General features: G+C 39.9%; 1 protein-coding gene across 6 annotated transcripts in view; it reads right to left on the bottom strand.

Moving 5' to 3' along the window:
* Positions 1-17392, bottom strand: part of APP (amyloid beta precursor protein) — a 286842-nt gene that overhangs the window by 158950 nt on the left and 110500 nt on the right. For all 6 annotated transcript variants that reach the window (XM_010383436.2, XM_010383438.2, XM_010383440.2 and 3 more), the window contains exons 4-5: positions 9768-9880; positions 7529-7722 (exon numbers count right to left, since the gene is read on the bottom strand). In XM_010383436.2, the coding sequence (XP_010381738.1) occupies positions 7529-7722; positions 9768-9880 (307 nt within the window). The remainder of the gene's footprint in view (positions 1-7528; positions 7723-9767; positions 9881-17392) is intronic.

Genomic DNA, 17392 nt, shown 5'->3' with positions numbered 1-17392 from the left:
TAGGAGTTTGCAGCTGTAATGCACCATAATCACACCAGTGAACAGCCACTGCGCTCAAGTCTGGGCAACAGAGTGAGGTCCCGTCTCTTTAAAAAGCACGATAAAAAGAAGTCTGGAGACCCACTGAATAGAGTCAAAAATCATTTTCCACATATTGGCAAATAGGAAAAACTGACAGAAGGAGACATTTTGCCAATTAGATAAACCAGAAGAAGAATGAAATTGATCACATAAGTAAAACCTTAGGCTATGAGCCTTCACATGATATCCTAGACAAATTTTCTCAAGCTCAAGAACTGACAAGTGAGCAATGTATTTCTTTTCTTTTTTTTTTTTTTTTTGAGGTGGAGCTTCGTTCTTATTGCCCAGGCTGGAGTGCGATGGTGCAATCTTGGCTCACTGCAACCTCTCCCCCAGGTTCAAGGGATTCTCCTGCCTCAGCCTCCTGAGTAGCTGGGATTACAGGCATGTGCCACCACGCCTAGCTAATTTTGTATTTTTAGTAGAGACAGGCTTTCTCCAAGTTGGTCAGGCTGGTCTCAAACTCCCGACCTCAAGTGATCTGCCCGTCTCGGCCTCCCAAAGTGCTGGGATTACAGGCGTGAGCTACCGCGCCTGGCTGAGCAATGTATTTCTAAGAATAAAAAGAAAATATGGTATTCTCATCCACTTAGTCATTCAACAGGAAGGATATCATCACTCAATATTATGTGACAAAAACATTAACCATCATCGCTAAAATGATGTGACAGTATTCCTTCCTTTTTTACGATGCTTATGCAACAAATTTTATGTCTGTGCAACACATTTATTTGATACCATTAGGAAGTAGACATATGCCCAAGGCAGGAATCTCTCTAAGATGATTAGAAGAGATAATGTAGAAAAAAAGGGGGGAAAAAAAAGACTGGCTAGATCATTTTAATAGCTGTTTACAAATCCAAACTTGAAAACATTTTATTCCTGAGGGAAGATGGCTATATTCTCTCATCAATAAAATTATGAGCTGTCAATGTTTTAAATATCTCAAATTTTTACAATAATTAAATGAAACTGCAACTATTAAAAAAAGACCAAGAAATATGATGAACCTAATAGAGATGTATTTGAAATGTAGAAACAGGATTTGTAAGATGGATATATTTCAGGTTCGTGCACGGCAGGTGATTAGCAGCTAGCTGCATTCCAAAGGATAATGCTCATTTCAGAAATCCATACCTTCAAAACTGGGAAAACACAGAATAAAAATGTGGGTTCACCATATTTAAATTCTTTGTAAAATTAAAATATGTACTATGTTAACTCTTATTAAAATTGCTAATAGTTATTTCGCACTATTCCTTTATTCTTAGTTCTGTAAATTGCTTGCCAAATAATCTAAAAATATAAAATAATAATAATATAAAGGGCCCACTGTATCTAGATAGTCAATGGTGCTGGCCTGGTTTTCTGGTGTAGTGAGGGGGCAAGGTGATGTCTTGCCATATGTGACACTCCAGCAATCGCCAGAACTGATGAAGTTTAGACTGGGTTCCATACAGAATTGTGTATTCCAATGCACGCATACCTGCATGCACGGCCATACACACCCACACAAGCCACCCCGAGCTGTATTAGTTCATTTGCACGTTGCTGATAAAGGCATACCCAAGACTGGGCAATTTACAAAAGAAAGAGGTTTAATTGGACTTACAGTTCCACATGGCTGGGGAAGCCTCACAATCATGGTGAAAGGCAAGGGGGAGCAAGTCATGTCTTACGTGGATGGCAGCAGGCAAAGAGAGAGAACTTGTGCAGGTGAACTCCCCTTTTTAAAACCATCAGATCTCGTGAGACTTATTCACTTCACAGGAACAGCATGGGGAAGATTTGCCCCCATGATTCAAGGGTGGGAAAAAAGCCAAAACATATCACTGTCCCCAAAACCAGAGAGTAACATTAACTAACCTGGCCAACAGGGTGAAACCCTGTCTCCACTAAAAATACAAAAATTAGCTGGGCATGGTGGTGAGCACCTGTAATCCCAATTACTCGGGAAGCCAAGTCAGGAGAATCGCGTGAACCCCGGAGGCAGAGGTTGCAGTGAGCCAAGATGGCGCCACTGTACTCCAGCCTGGGCAACAAGAGCAAAAACTTCATCTTAAAAAAAGAAAAAGAAAAAGAAAAAAAAGAAAACTCTTCTGAGTTACACAGTCTCAAAGAAGATAAGATGCAGTCAAAAGGAATCACTCCTCCAGATCTTAAGCAACCTGCACGTTATGCACATGTACCCTAGAACTTAAAGTATAATAAAAATAAATAAATAAATAAATAAATAAAATAAAATAATACGAAATTAAAAAAAAAAGTTCAAAGGAAATAGGAAAAAAAAAATCATCTAATTATCCAGAAACATACATCAGGTTAGCTCTCAGCACACTCTCATTATTGTGTGGAAACCTAAACCTAAAAAAATACATCAATAATTAAAAGATTCTGTTTCCTAAAAAAAAATGAGTACCTCCTCTGCAAGAGGAAAAGTGTGACTCTACAACAATTAGAGGGTCTTCTAACATTTCATTTGCTTTATGAATTCAGCAACCCCCATGGAACACTGGGTTCAATCAGATTCTGCAGTTTCAGGTGAGGGGGGCAGCTCTGCCTCCAGGGCTAGGCTGCCTACCTGGCTAGTCTTACAAGTTAGTTTTCCAAATGAATTTTCCTATGGAAAAAATTCTTACCCATGGCAGCTGGAGTCTGCATATTATTAACATTATGTACATAATTATTATTATTAACATTATGCTACATAATATTAGTAACAGTCTGGATTATTTATACATTACAAACTGCATAAACAGGTATTTTGAGGTGATCTGAGAACATGACCATTACAACACTGGAGAAATACATAGTTGGTAATTTACACATAAATTTCTGAAACACTACTTGTTTTGCCTATGTTAAAGATTTACCTCTTTTTCATACCTCTTTTTCAATGAGGTCATAAAACAGAGCTCATCCCACTAGGAATGTTTCTCTAAATGCCTCATTAGCAATAGAAAAACATTCACCTTCTATCAAAAGAAGTCTCATTAACTACCAAACAACAAAATACTGTGAATCAAATACCATTTCCAGGAAAATGGTAGCTTGTTTCTCCTTCTTCAAGAATTGTCACATAGCATCCCCTGAAGATGTTTTAAGTCAGGTATGTTAAACTTCTATTCCGATTTTACATTTCAAGTGTCAAAAGGAGGGCTGGTTCCTAGGTTGCCAGTTGGCAGGAGCCCAGCTTGTGTGTGGATCAGTGATGCAATACCTTTCTGGTTTTGCCCACATGAGGAAGAAGCCCTGTCTGCCTGCCAGGGCTACAGGAAAAGAAGTTAAAAAAATAAAACGTTGCAAGTGATCTCATATCCTAATTATATTGAATCCAAACCAATTTTTTAAAATTTTAAAAACAAGAATAGTTAAAAATAATAATAAAAATTCAGTGGCTCAACCTTAGAAAACATTACTACATTATATATACACCATTTGTCTTAATGGAAAAATAAAGAGTGATAAGAAATTTCAAGTCATCCAGGAACTACACTGTCCAAATATAGTAGTCACTAGCCACATGTAACTATCAAACACAGTATGTGGCTAGTTTGAATTGAGATGTGCTGTTAAATGTTTTTGTTTGTTTGTTTTGTTTTGTTTTTTTTGAGACGGAGTCTCGCTCTGTTGCCCAGGCTGGAGTGCAGTGGCGCGATCTTGGCTCACTGCAAGCTCTGCCTCCTGGGTTCATGCCATTCTCCTGCCTCAGCCTCCCGAGTAGCTGGGACTACAGGCGTCGCCACCACGCCCGGCTAATTTTTTGTATTTTTAGTAGAGACGGGGTTTCACCGTGTTAGCCAGGATGGTCTCAATCTCCTGACCTTGTGATCCGCCCATCTCGGCCTCCCAAAGTGCTGGGATTACAGGCGTGAGCCACCGCGCCCGGCCGCTGTTAAATGTTAAAAGAAGTGTTAAGACTTCTTATGAAAGAAAGAAACAAAAAAAAAGAACGTGAGCTATCTTATTAAATTTTTCATATTGGTCACATGGTTTTTCAGATATATTGGATTAAATAAAATGTTGCTAAAATTAAATTCACCTGTTTCTTTTTACTATTTTTAAATTGTCTATTAGAATATAGAGCCGGGTGTGGTGGCTCAAGCCTGTAATCCCAGCACTTTGGGAGGCTAAGATGGATGGATGAGGAGGTCAGGAGTTTGAGATCAGCCTGGCCAACATGGTGAAACCCCATCTCTACAAAAATTACCAAAAAAAAAAAAAAAAAAAAAAATTAGCCGGGCACGCTGGCGCACACCTTTAATCCCAGCTACTTAGGAGGCCGAGGCTGAGGCAGGAGAATCACATGAACCCGGGAGGTGGAGGTTGCAGTGAGCTGAGATCACGCCACTGCACTCCAGCCTGGGTGACAGAGTGAGACTCCATCTCAAAAAAAAAAAAAAGAAAAAGAAAGAAAGAAAGAAAAGAAAAGAAAAAAGAAAGTGGCTCACATTACATTTGTATTGGACAGTTCTTTCTAAAAGATGGGAGCCTCTATAACAGGGACTATAGAAAAAAAGGCAAAAAAATTTCATAATGTTTTAAGAAAGTTTATGAATTTGTGTTGGTCTGCATTCAAAATCATCCTGGGCCATGAGTTGGACAAGCTTGCTATACCATCCAATTATGGAACACAAAGTCCTTACCAAAAGCTATGAAAAAAAATTTTAAATATACAATTCACTTTGTCTAATATTTATTAAGGACCTATGTGCAAGACATACCAGACACATAAATTATAGTTTGGATTCTAACACATAAAAAAAGATAGGACTACAATTCACTGGAAGATACGTTATAGTCTTGTAAGAAAAGGTAAAGCAAGGATTGCATAGCAGAGCAAGGCACTTGTAAAGAACGCATCCTTTCAGGTGAACATTTATAAATATATAGGATTTTGACAGGTCATAAGATGTGGCACTTCAGAGTTGACAAGTATCTTTATCATACATTAACCCCACTGACGAAAAAGGAAAAATATTTCAGATGGGGCAGAATGGTGGGAACGAAAGCCTAGAGAAAGAAAAGGTCAATGGTTTTAGGGCGCCAGGAGACAGTGACATGCATGTACAAGGTTGACAATGCAGGCTGAAGCCACATAAGAGACTTCTGGATGCCGTGCAAGGGAATTTGGACTTTTCTACGGGTAGAATAAACCATCAAATATTTCCTACCAACTGCAAACAGGATTAAAAACACATAGTAGAAAGATAGTAGTGCATAGGAAATAATTACCTGGGAGGAGAGTGGATGAAGCCTGGGGGTGTGGGGGAGAGAGAGACCGAAAATGCAAGAAAAGAAGAGATGATTGAGAGTCCAGCAGAACATAATCGTAAGAGGGAAGACAGGAAACAAAGGGATAGAAGAAGGTACAAGGGATGCTGAGGGACAGGAGAAAATTCATTGGTTTATTCAACAAACATGTACTGGGCACCTACCAAATGTCAGGCACCATGTTGCAGAAATTCACAATGGATGACTGTGGAGGGGTTATCTGTAGAGCATGAGAGAGAGTTAGGCTGGGAACCAAGGAGAATGAAGTTGGCCTGGATCAACTGCTATGGGGAAGATGATAGGTCATCAAGACACAGATAATTAGGGGCATCTAGTAACATTAAGATCCCAGCTGATGTTACAGCATGAATAAGAAATGGAATTAAGTGGTAAGGTTACATGACTTGATACTTTAGAAATCCCAGAAGCAACTAAAGAAAGAAATTAATTTTTTCTAGCTACAGAGAATTGACAAAAATATGTTTAGAAAATGTGAAGGGTATCAGCCAAGTCAAGGATGTTCAACGGAATAGGTAAGAATGGTTACCCATTGATTCCATCCTGATTAGAAATGCAGGCAGGGAAAAAGAGGATAATGGACTAAAAGCCTGAACTGGGGAGGTGATTATGAGGGAAGATCATGGTCAGAGGGGAATATCAGAGCTAGAAACCTTATAGGTACAATATTTCCGAGCAATTTGAGAATCTAAAGCATGACTGTGTTCAGGTACTGAAATGGAACATAAACGAAGGTAACTAGGAAGGAGCTGGTTAGCATGTCAACTGGATATCAACCTGGACAGTGACATCATCACGGAAGACTGTAATAGGTGGGGTAACCATATGACCCAGTTTGCCTGGGTCCTTCAGTTTATGACTGTGGTCCCAGTGTTCTAGCTGATATAGATAATAAACTCTATGCGGGCCCTAGTAGCACATTACACCGGAAATTAAAAGAAAAAAACAAGCATCCTGTAGTTTGGTGATTATAAACTTACAACTCCTATTGAATGTCCTGTTTGGAAATCTGTAGCTCTAGGGAACATCTGAGAGAATACTGAAGAAAAAAGAGAAGTGATACAATCATCCCACCTCAGGGGATGAGACAGCATGAAATCAATGCCTGAACCAGATGGCATTTCCAACCCAAAGATTCTCATTTTACAATTTTATGATTTGAATATAGATGTTTGCCTTCAATTAAGAATGAGGGCCGGGCGCGGTGGCTTACGCCTATAATCCCAGCACTTTGGGAGGCCGAGGCAGGCGGATCACAAGGTCAGGAGATCAAGACCATCCTGGCTACCACGGTGAAACCCCGTCTCCACTAAAAATAAAAAAATTAGCCGGGAAAGGTGGTGGGTGCCTGTAGTCCCAGCTACTCGGGAGGCTGAGGCAGGAGAATGGCGTCCCAGCTACTCGGGAGGCTGAGGCAGGAGAATGGCGTGAACCTGGGAGGTGGAGCTTGCAGTGAGCTGAGATTGTGCCACTGCACTCCAGCCTGGGCAACAGAGCAAGACTCCGTCTCAAAAAAAAAAGAATGGGAATCAGGTGAGAAGTAATGGGATTAAGCTCCCTAAGAAAAAGAGGTGAAACAGATTTCTTTACAATCATGAAATCAAAGGTAGTTAAAAAAAATTAATAAGCATCAAGCATTTATTAATGCCTTTGACTTCCACTATGAAGGAAAAGATGATAAAAAGCAAAAAAACAAAAAACAAACAAACAAAAAACAAAAAACCTTACACATCCACACACAAAACCCCCAAAATCTGAAACCAAACCTTTCTTAACAAAAATTCACCTTGAACTAATGACTGACAATCCCAGATAGCATTTAAAAAATATTTAAAAATTAATGACCAAAACAGAATGCCATTATTATTTCAACTCCCTGTTAGAACCACCAGTAACCTATGATAGCTACCAGTGGGATTTTGATCCCAAGTTTAATATTAAACAGTTAAAATGAACTCTATGATGGGTGACTGACATCATTATTAATTCAACAGGATGCCATAAAAAGTCATAGTTAAGATTTTTTGCATAACAGCAGACTTTGATGGGAGTGGGCAGAGACCTTTTTAGTGATAAACAGATTCACTTACAGGATACAAATACTCTATGCAAGATGTTTCAGCATCTCTGAGGCTGAACACAAAGACCACCTTACCTCCCGTCTGCATAGTCTGTGTCTGCTCCGCCCCACCAGACATCCGAGTCATCCTCCTCCGCGTCAGCAGAATCCACATTGTCACTTTCCTCAGCCAGTGGGCAACACACAAACTCTACCCCTCGGAACTTATCAATTCCACAGGGCAGCAACATGCCGTAGTCATGCAAGTTGGTGCTCTTCTCACTGCACGTCTACAAAGTGTGGGGAGAAAACAGTGAGTGGTAGAGTAGATGTGTTTCATTGTAAGAAAACTCCACATAAAATAATCAACAGGCAGACCCAATATATTAGGAACCAATTTCACAAAGGAAAAGATCATTTGCTTTTTGAGTGAATTCACAACAGGATTTTTTTTTAGCATGGGTTACACTTTGGTACTCTTTTTTTTCTTAAGATTATTATTTATTTAATAAGACCACGATGTTATGTAATAGAGGTTTATACGAACAACTGGAATGAAAACTAATTGAGAAATAAGATGTAGAAGGCTCCACTGGTGAATAGATACCAGAGAATTAATGCTTTCTAGCTTAATTTGTGTATCCAGAAATCGTGGGCGTTCCAGGTAGATCCCCAGCTCACTCCTACCTCCCTTACAGATGGAAGTTTCTCTCACATGGACCTGCCTTATCCTAGAAATTCTGACTCTCTTGGTTCACTTTGTAACTCTAAAACAATCCTGGGAAGAGAAGAAATTATCCCCTGCAGCCACTATGCATCAGAACTTAACAGTCATTAGAGATTTCTCCTTGAATGTCTTTTTGCTTTTTTGGGATTTGCTAAATTTGCACAAATCTAGATTAGCATAAAGCTCTGAGAGTATCCACTAGTGATAAATGAAGGATTAATAATTCAATACATAAAGGTAAACAATGAAAATACTACAGACTGTATTTTGAGCTTACGGGAGTCATTTTTGTTTCTTAGAGACAAAGGATTTTTCTTATGAAAACACAGAAGGAATAAAAAATGAGGTTATCAAATAGGTAGCTGGACTTCAACTTATTTGGTTTGTTTTCTTAAACTCAGCAAGCTCTTAAACCTCCAAAACACATTTTTATATAATTAAAATTTTATTCTACAGTGGATCCAAATATATTATTTTATAAGAGGCAACAAATAATGCTAAATCTTCAGTGGTATTTCCTGCCTAACAGCTATAAAGCTATGATACAATGGTTAAGCTAAGCTAGATCAGATTTCTCAGCCCCAGCACTACTGATGTTTTGGACTGGATAATTCTTGGGGGTGGAGGGTGGTTATCCTGTTGGCTGTAGGATGTTTAGCAGAATCTTTGGCCTCTGGACACTATCAGATGCCAGTAACACCACTCCCTCAAGTTGTGATAACCAAAAATGTCTCCACACATGTGCCGGGGAGGGACAGGGGATCAAAATCAACTCAAGTGAAGCCCTAGGGAGCTTGATAAAGGTGCCTAATTCTAGTAGACTGATCTTACCACAAATAAACTATAAGAAATGATCAGAAAAACTATCAAAGGGATACAGCTAGCTGTGAAGGTGGTCACACTACACAGTGGCCTTTTCATGCTAAGTATCTTGTATCTTTCATTGGCTTAGCCAAAAGCAGAGGTTAACCAAGTGCTCAGTCAGACTCACCCTGTGGACAACTCAAGACGGTATGGGTGGCCTTATGTATATAAAATTGGACAGGATAACTTAGAAACTGAATTCTACCTGGAGCTTTCAGGCTGGTACAAACAAGCTACTTCACTGTTCTACCACTGTATTCACTAATAGATAACAAGGGAAAAGGTTAAATTATTTAAATATTATATATGACAAAAGAAAAAACAGGTGAATAAAAATAATCTGAAGGGTAAACCTTAAAAGTTGTGACTATTGAAGATTATATTTTTAAGTTATAAGGCATGGCACAGACCACTTTTATTTTTAAGTTGCGAAACACGACACAGGCACATAATGAATCTAGTTCAACTGGCCCTATTTTTGACTTTTTAAAAATATTCACGGATGGGGAGGCTGTGCATGTGTGGGGACAGGGGGTGCACGGGAACTCTTACTTTCCATTCGGTGTTGCTGTGAACCTAAAACCACTCTAAAAACTAAAATCTGGTTTACGGATAGTAGCATTGGGTTTTTTCCTTAAATAACTTATTAATATAGCTGTTGCCTCAAAATATCTCTAAAATGCTATTAGGTATGTCCCCAGGAAATCTTCACTTTGCAATAAGAAAGAATTTATGGGCTGGTACCTCTTTGGCGACGGTGTGCCAGTGAAGATGAGTTTCGCAAACATCCATCCTCTCCTGGTGTAAGAATTTGCACTTGTCAGGAACGAGAAGGGCATCACTTACAAACTCACCAACTGAAAGAAAGGAAAACCACTTCCCGTCATTCCATCTGTATCATAGTGTTCTTACCACAGAGAAGGCATCAAGGAAAGAGAGACTTCAAGACAAGTTAAAACAGCCTTTCAATGCCTAAGCAACCCAATCAAGACCCTACTACCTTTAGAATGTTATGTCTGGCCTCCTTAAGCAACTCAGTTTCTTGCCACACCAAGTTTGATGGTTAAAATAATTCCTAAATGCTGCAAGTGAAATTCTCCCTTAATTAATCTGAATCTCTTGCTTCAAAATTAATCCTAAAAAGCTGCTTAAGTAGAGAATCAATTACCATTCTACTATAACGGGGGGTAAAATACAAATATTGACATTGTCTAGGTGAGCATTTGAGCAAAATCAATAAAAATCCCTGTCTACTTCTCTTTCTCGGACATTTTAATCTGCTTGTAAATAAAATAGAAATTTTAGCATTTTTCTACTTCCTAGGCAAAAAACTCAAAATTGTATTTTATATATATGTTTACATAACATACGTAAGACAGAAAGAGTTTAATTCATTTTAGTTCTGAAAACTGTTCCTCAGACTTCCGTTATATCTTTAAAGAAAATTTATATCATGAAAATTATTTCCAGGCATTTCTGGTACGGAAGATATAAAGATATTACATAAAGTCCTACATGAACTCAGTCTAATGAAGGTAAAAGATGGATAATTACCACATTATATGTAAGCTGTAAACTTAATTTTCGTTTTGTTCACTGCAATATTCCCAGTTTTTAGCAAAGATTCTTGCACTTAGTAGGCAACAAATATCGGTTGATGAATGACAAGTTAAATTCTGTAATAGAGATGAGGAAAGTGCCAGGCCAATATCTTGGGTGCAGTGGGAAAAACCTCGAAGAAGAAATAACATTCGAGATGAATCTGAATGGTGAGAAGTAGTATACCACATGGGAAATGAATTGAACTTTCATGATATAAGGATAGAATCTGTCTTGCTTGGCCGGGCGCCGTGGCTCACGCCTGTAATCCCAGCACTTTGGGAGGCTGAGGCGGGTGGATCACGAGGTCAGGAGATCAAGACTGTCCTGGCTAACATGATTAAACCCAGTCTCGACTAAAACTACAAAAAAAATTAGTCGGGAGTGGTGGCGGCGCCTGTAGTCCCAGCTACTCAGGAGGCTGAGGCAGGAGAATGGCGTGAACCCGGGAGGCGGAGCTTGCAGTGAGCTGAGATCGCGCCACTGCACTCCAGCCTGGACCACAGAGCGAGACTCCGTCTCAGAAAAAAAAAAAAAAAGAATCTGTCTTGCTTGCCATTATACCCCCACAATGGCCTAGTTCTGGCAAACATGAAGAACTCTATTATAGAATCCAAATGGATGGATGGATGGGTAGCAAAAGACCCTTCAAAATGAGGGAGGCTCCTGTGCAAAGAAAGAGAAAAGAACCAGCAAGGCGTACTTGCAGCCCATCATGGCTGGAGCACAAAGGAAGTGGCAAAGGGAGTCCAGAAGGAAGTAGCACGGGGGAAGCATGTTGGACTCCAATTTTAAAGAGGCTTAGGTTTTGGATGCCATTTTGGAAGAAGCAACATAGGCCAAAAGCTTTCCCCCCCACCCCCCCCAGATAAACTCTATAATTAAGTGAAGGACAGACCAGCATAGTGAAACCATGAAAGCAGGGAGACCACCACGTAGGTCACTGTGGTCCTTGCGGCAAAACATGCAAGAATAGACATAAACCCACAATTCCCACGGAGCAAGGAATACAGATTGTCCACACACCAGCAAAGACAGGAACCAATGTCTTTCCTTCATAGTAAGCTACAGGACACTTTCTGAAATGCAACATAAAGAGGGATGAAAAGCCCTAAGAAGGGGTAGGAAGTAACTTTGCATTCTCATAAAGGTGTTTAAACTTTAGTCTGTTTCTAGCTCAAACACATAAGATGTATCGTGATACTGAAGTACTTATTTCAATAAGTACTATTTAGATAAAAATCTAAGCAAATCATAGGGGAGAATAAGCACTGTATCTTGTCATTCCTTAAATCTTTAAAATGATCATTGATGCCATAGCAGTAAAGTGTGTGTTGCAGGGAATGCAAAAATTATGAGACATGATACCCCCAAAGGCTGCAGGTGTCACTTTGCAGGGAAGAAATCAGTGAGTACTGAGCACCCACCCCATGCGGCTCCACAGGGCCACACCACAGGTTCTTTTATAACCCTCACTTCCCAGGGGAGGAATCTCTGCTAAGAAACCTAAGGCCACCTACCTCGGGAGATTAAAACCTAGCCCCAGAGATAAGCATTAAGATATAAATTACAAGAAAAGAAATAACAAGATAATGCAAATGATACCACATTTCTCTTTTATATAGGATGATATAAAAGAAAACACAAACAAAAACACAAGAAGAGTTGGAGAATGGAAAGTAAAGGTAATCTCATCCAAAACAAATACACCATTCCCAGGTGGATTTCTCAGGGTTTCTGAGGGCTCTCAGGGTTTCTGAGGTCAGGGACCAACCCTAGCTGCTTGGAAGAACACCTGATACCTGAGGCATCCCAATTTTCTAGGTTACAGGAGGCCAGAAGTGACCTATGACCTGAAGATGCCCACCTCATCTGTCAGCTCTGCTCAGCTGTATTTGCAAATGTCTAAACTAAGAAGTGATGCTTTTCTATTTAACGAGTAATTATTGGAAAGATTAAATGCCTGTCATGTACAAATAGGTCAATGAGTTTTTAAAAAATTAATGCTGGCCCAAAGCTACTAAATCATTTCGTGAGAAGAGCCAGAGCAGGGATCAGATATACTTGACCTTGGCCTGCCAGAGTTCTTGGGGGCATAAACCAGACAGTAAGTGCCAAACAACAAAACCAAATCAACTTGTTTTATCTGCCCTTAGTCAATCTGCTGAAGACTAGATCATAACGCAAAGCTAAAGTTACCAAAACATATTTACTTATTCACCAAAAGGACATGTACTGCATTAATCTTTTTGTTTATTTTGAGACAAGGTCTCACTCTGTCACCCTGGCTGGAATGTAGTGGTTGGATCAAGGGCTCACTGCAGCCCCGACCTCCTGGGGTGATGCAATCCTCCCACCTCAGCCTCTTGAGTAGCTGCGACTACAGGTGTGCACCATCATGCCCAGCTAATTATTTTACTTTTTGCAGAGACAGGGTCTAGATATGTCGCCTGGATGGTCGTGAAGTCCTAGGGTCAAGCGATCTGCCAGTCTCAGCCTCCCAAAGTGTGGGATTACAGACATGAGCCACCATGACCAGCCAGTCTGAGCATTTTTAATGAGGAGTTGGTAAACAAGCTTTTCTTAAAAGCCTGTATCAAATAAAAGTTGCCTTGGATATTAGGAGTTCATTAGCTAAGGATGTTATTCTGACTTTCATCTGGCAGAAAATCTATCCAAGAGAACCATATTCTTGAACTTGTGTTTAGGACAGAGGTTGGCAAACTACTACTTGTGGACCAAGTCTGCTCATCCACCCACCCTGCCCCCAACACCTGTATTTCTGCATTAGTCTGACTATAACAATTATTCATTACGTTTATAAGTGGCTACTGAACTTTCTAACTTGCAAAACATTTCATTTGATACTGCCAAGATGTCTTAGTTTCTTATATTGCACAGAGCTAAGAAATATGTGTTCCTCAAAATGACAATGGTTTTTTAAAGGATTAAAACTGGTTATTTAATAAGCTCTCAGGACTAATGGCAAAATAAAAACCTCACTGTATTCTAACATTAAAATAAAATTTAGCAGTGGACAGCACTGCTTACACTACTTTTAAAATTTGATGAAACACGTTAGAATGTTACACATCAGAAATTGTAAGCGATTCAACCACAAAAATCTGTTTAAAAATTTTTTAATAAGAGTTAAGAGTGCTAAAATATAATGAAGCCTTTTTCACCAACTGGCTTCACATGGTTTACATTTTCTTTTTTTAATTAAAAAATATGTACTTAAAAATCTTTGCTAGGACAACAGGTATATGGAAACTGTATTTTCTACTCAAATTTGCTGAGAATTTACACCACTTTGTTTTTAAAAACAAAGTTTGCTAATTTTAAGAAGACTATGATCGTATATACCTGGAGTTTCTCTCCACAGCCACGTGTACCCTATTTTTACAAATGCTTCTGTTTATTTGCTTTGATCTTTCAGGTAAAAAAAGTTCATAGCATAATTCTGGTATAAGAGATCAAAGACCAAAACAAATTAAGCATCATAATGAAAAATCATGCTCCTGTTTACAGCAAACTTTAGGAAATTTGGCACCATTTATTTCCAGTGGATACATTCGTCAATATACACTATGCATGCTTATTGCTAAACATACAACCTGGTTTCTTGCTTAAACAATTCACAATTTATATTCAAAACACATGTCACACACCACACACACACACACACACACACACACACACACACCCCACAACTGAAAGGGAGTTTTCAAAGCTAATGAACAAAATCTGGGTCTGTCTTCTCGGCTATGAAGCCTTGGCAAGGATGGCAAATTCAATAGGAGTCTGCAGGCCTCAATCTGCTAGCTCCTTGGTGGTCTTCGAGAGGACCGTCTAGCTCAAATTACCTCATTTTGCAGATGGGAGGAAAAGAGCCCCAGGTCAAGTGACTTGCCCACAGAGCCAACTGGCAGTAGAACTAGACTGAAAATCCAGGTCTCCAGTTCTCCATCCAAGAGTGGTAACTCAACTCACTCATTTAAACTCTGTTCAAAATGGTTCATTTGGCCCATTTCCTTTGGCTTTTACAGAAGTAGTTCACTTTTAGACTGTGAAGTACTTTAATATTATAATCCACAATGTGATCAATTTGACAATAAAACTCGACTTAAATTAGCTAGCAAGCCATACAGAACAGCTGGGAATGCGTTCGGCGGCAGAGAACAGACCACATGTCAAACCGTGGCTTAAACACACGGTAGGATTGTGTATCTCACCTAAGAAGTGACATTGAAGCTAGGGCCACTGCAGACAGTCCATGATGCCATCAGGGACCAGGGTATTCCTATCTTTCTGTATTGCCATCCTTAGCACGTTGGTTTTATCCTTGTGTTTTGTGGTCACAAAATGGTCACAGAAATTCAAGACTTTGTGTCCAAGTTCCAGGCAGAAGGCAGGGGAAACACGACAAAGCTGAAAGGTTTTCTGTTGTTTTTTTTTTTCCCTTTACTAAAGCTTTGCTCTGTTACTTGGGAGGGACATACTCCTCAGCAAATCCCACTGAGGCCATACGTGCCATTACTATGATCTGGCCACACACCTGCAAGGGAATCTGTGAAAGTATGTTCAGCAGAGGGCATTGTCACCCTGAACAAAAAAAAAATCTGGAATTCTTTTAGAAAGGAAAAAATGGGAATGAATATCAAACAGGCGAGTAGCAGAGGCTCCCACACTATGGAATTTAAAGTATATTTTTCGATTTCTTTATGCTGTCTTTTCAAAAGACAGACAGAATTCCAGGAAGAAGACAATTCAGAGTAAAAAGTACTGCAACTAAAACCACGGTAACTCCCCAATCCAAGCCACTTGGAGAAATGAGAAGGGAAAGATGTCTCAAAACTGACACTGCTGCCAGGATGGCAGCACCTAGGGGTGTCATCCCAGCTATTTGAGAGGCTGTGGTGGGAGGATCACTTGAGCCCAGGAATTTGAGGCCAGCCTGCGTAACTTAGAGAGACCCTATCTGTAAAAATAAATGTTTAAAATCAAGACATTAAAACAATTAAAAAAAAACAAACAGACTGCTAAAGTTTTGAGCGTCAGAGTGGGATTGAGTAGATGAATGTAAAAGATTCCAGAGCCATACGCACGTTCTTCAAGACACAGATTATTCAAATATCAGATTAAAAGACAATATTTCTATGAACCGCTGGGGGCTAAAATGATGTTGGCCAGAATCATGGGAATGAAGGGCCAAAAATGCCTGAGGTCTTTGGACTTCTGCCCTCTCTTCCTCATCTCTCAAGGGGTAAAGATGATTCAAGAAAGCGGGAGAAATGTTCTGGCAATGGAATTACTGTAAAACGCCAAAGTCTCAGTTTCCTTGTGCTATGGGCCCAGATCTGCCTCGTGAAGATAAAACATCAGTAGTGTCAGTAACTCTGAACCGTGTGCCTGCCACTACCCTCAATACTTCATGTATGTGCATCTTCTCTCACCGTCCTCAGAACCACACCAAAGCAGGTACAATGATCTCACTTTATAAGACAAGGTGAGGGCCGGGCGCGGTGGCTGAAGCCTGTAATCCTAGCACTTTGGGAGACTGAGACAGGCGGATAACAAGGTCAGGAGTTCGAGACCAGCCTGGTCAATATGCTGAAACCCCGTCTCTACTAAAAAGACAAAAAAGTTAGCCAGGCGTGGTGGTGCATGCCTGTAATCCCAGCTACTCAGGAGGCTAAGGCAGGAGAATCGCTTGAACCCGGGAGGTGGAGGTTGCAGTGAGCCAGTACTGTGCCACTGCACTCCAGCCTGGGTGACAGAGCAAGACTGTATTTTTGGGAAAAAAAAAAAAAAAAGAGAAGGTGAGACTGAGAGGTTATGTAACAGTCCAGGTCACATACAGAGTAAATGGCAGAACTGGCAGAACTAAATGAATTAATATCCATAAAGCACTCAACTCAGTGCCCAGAACAAAGTTGCCCAATAAATTATATATAAATAGTATCCTTCTCCCCAGTATCTCATCAACCACCATAGTTTCTCATAATAATAATCATAATAATCAAAAGAGCAACAGCTACTCTTCATCATTTACTAATCACCCATTTGGCACCTACTGAAGACACTGGGGTTTTATTTTCATCACACCACCACTACCTAGTTGTGGCCCCGCAGAGACGAGATGGTACTGTCTGACACGTGAGTACTGCTTATGATGAGGTGAATACATGACAGCAATCAACACAGTGGGATGCAGGCCCTATGAGTGGAGAAGCAGAGAATCAGAGTGATCACCTCTTTCAACTCTTGCATTGAGTGATGGTCCTGGCTGTGAGGGGGTGTTTCCTGAGTCCCCTCTGGCAGTCACAGTCCTTTATCCACTAACTCTTCACTGCATACTTACAATTATGTCTCAGTGCTAAGAATACAGCAGTGAACAAAACCAATAAAATGATATATGATCCTGGGGGGAAGCGATAAAAAAGCATAAAATATAGTGTCTGTTAGATGGCAATAAATGTTACATAGATAAAGCAGAGAAAGGGGATGCGTTTTTTTTTTTTTTTTTTTGTCTGTATGTTTTCTCTGAGGGGTGAAATTTTAAATAGGGTGGTCAGGGAATGCCTACTTGAAAATATGACATTTCAGTGAAGACTTGAGGAAGTGAGGGAACAAAATACTCAGAATCAAAGGGAAGAATATTCTAGCCAGAGGAAGCAATAAATATTACACAAAGTCTTGAGGCTGATGCATGCCTGGTGAGCTCACAGAAGTGCAAGGAGATCAGTGCTGTCATGGAGGAATGATGT

Source organism: Rhinopithecus roxellana, chromosome 13 (genome assembly GCF_007565055.1).
Source record: "Rhinopithecus roxellana isolate Shanxi Qingling chromosome 13, ASM756505v1, whole genome shotgun sequence".
NCBI lineage: Eukaryota > Metazoa > Chordata > Mammalia > Primates > Cercopithecidae > Rhinopithecus > Rhinopithecus roxellana.
This window is presented reverse-complemented; position numbering and strand designations above follow the sequence as displayed.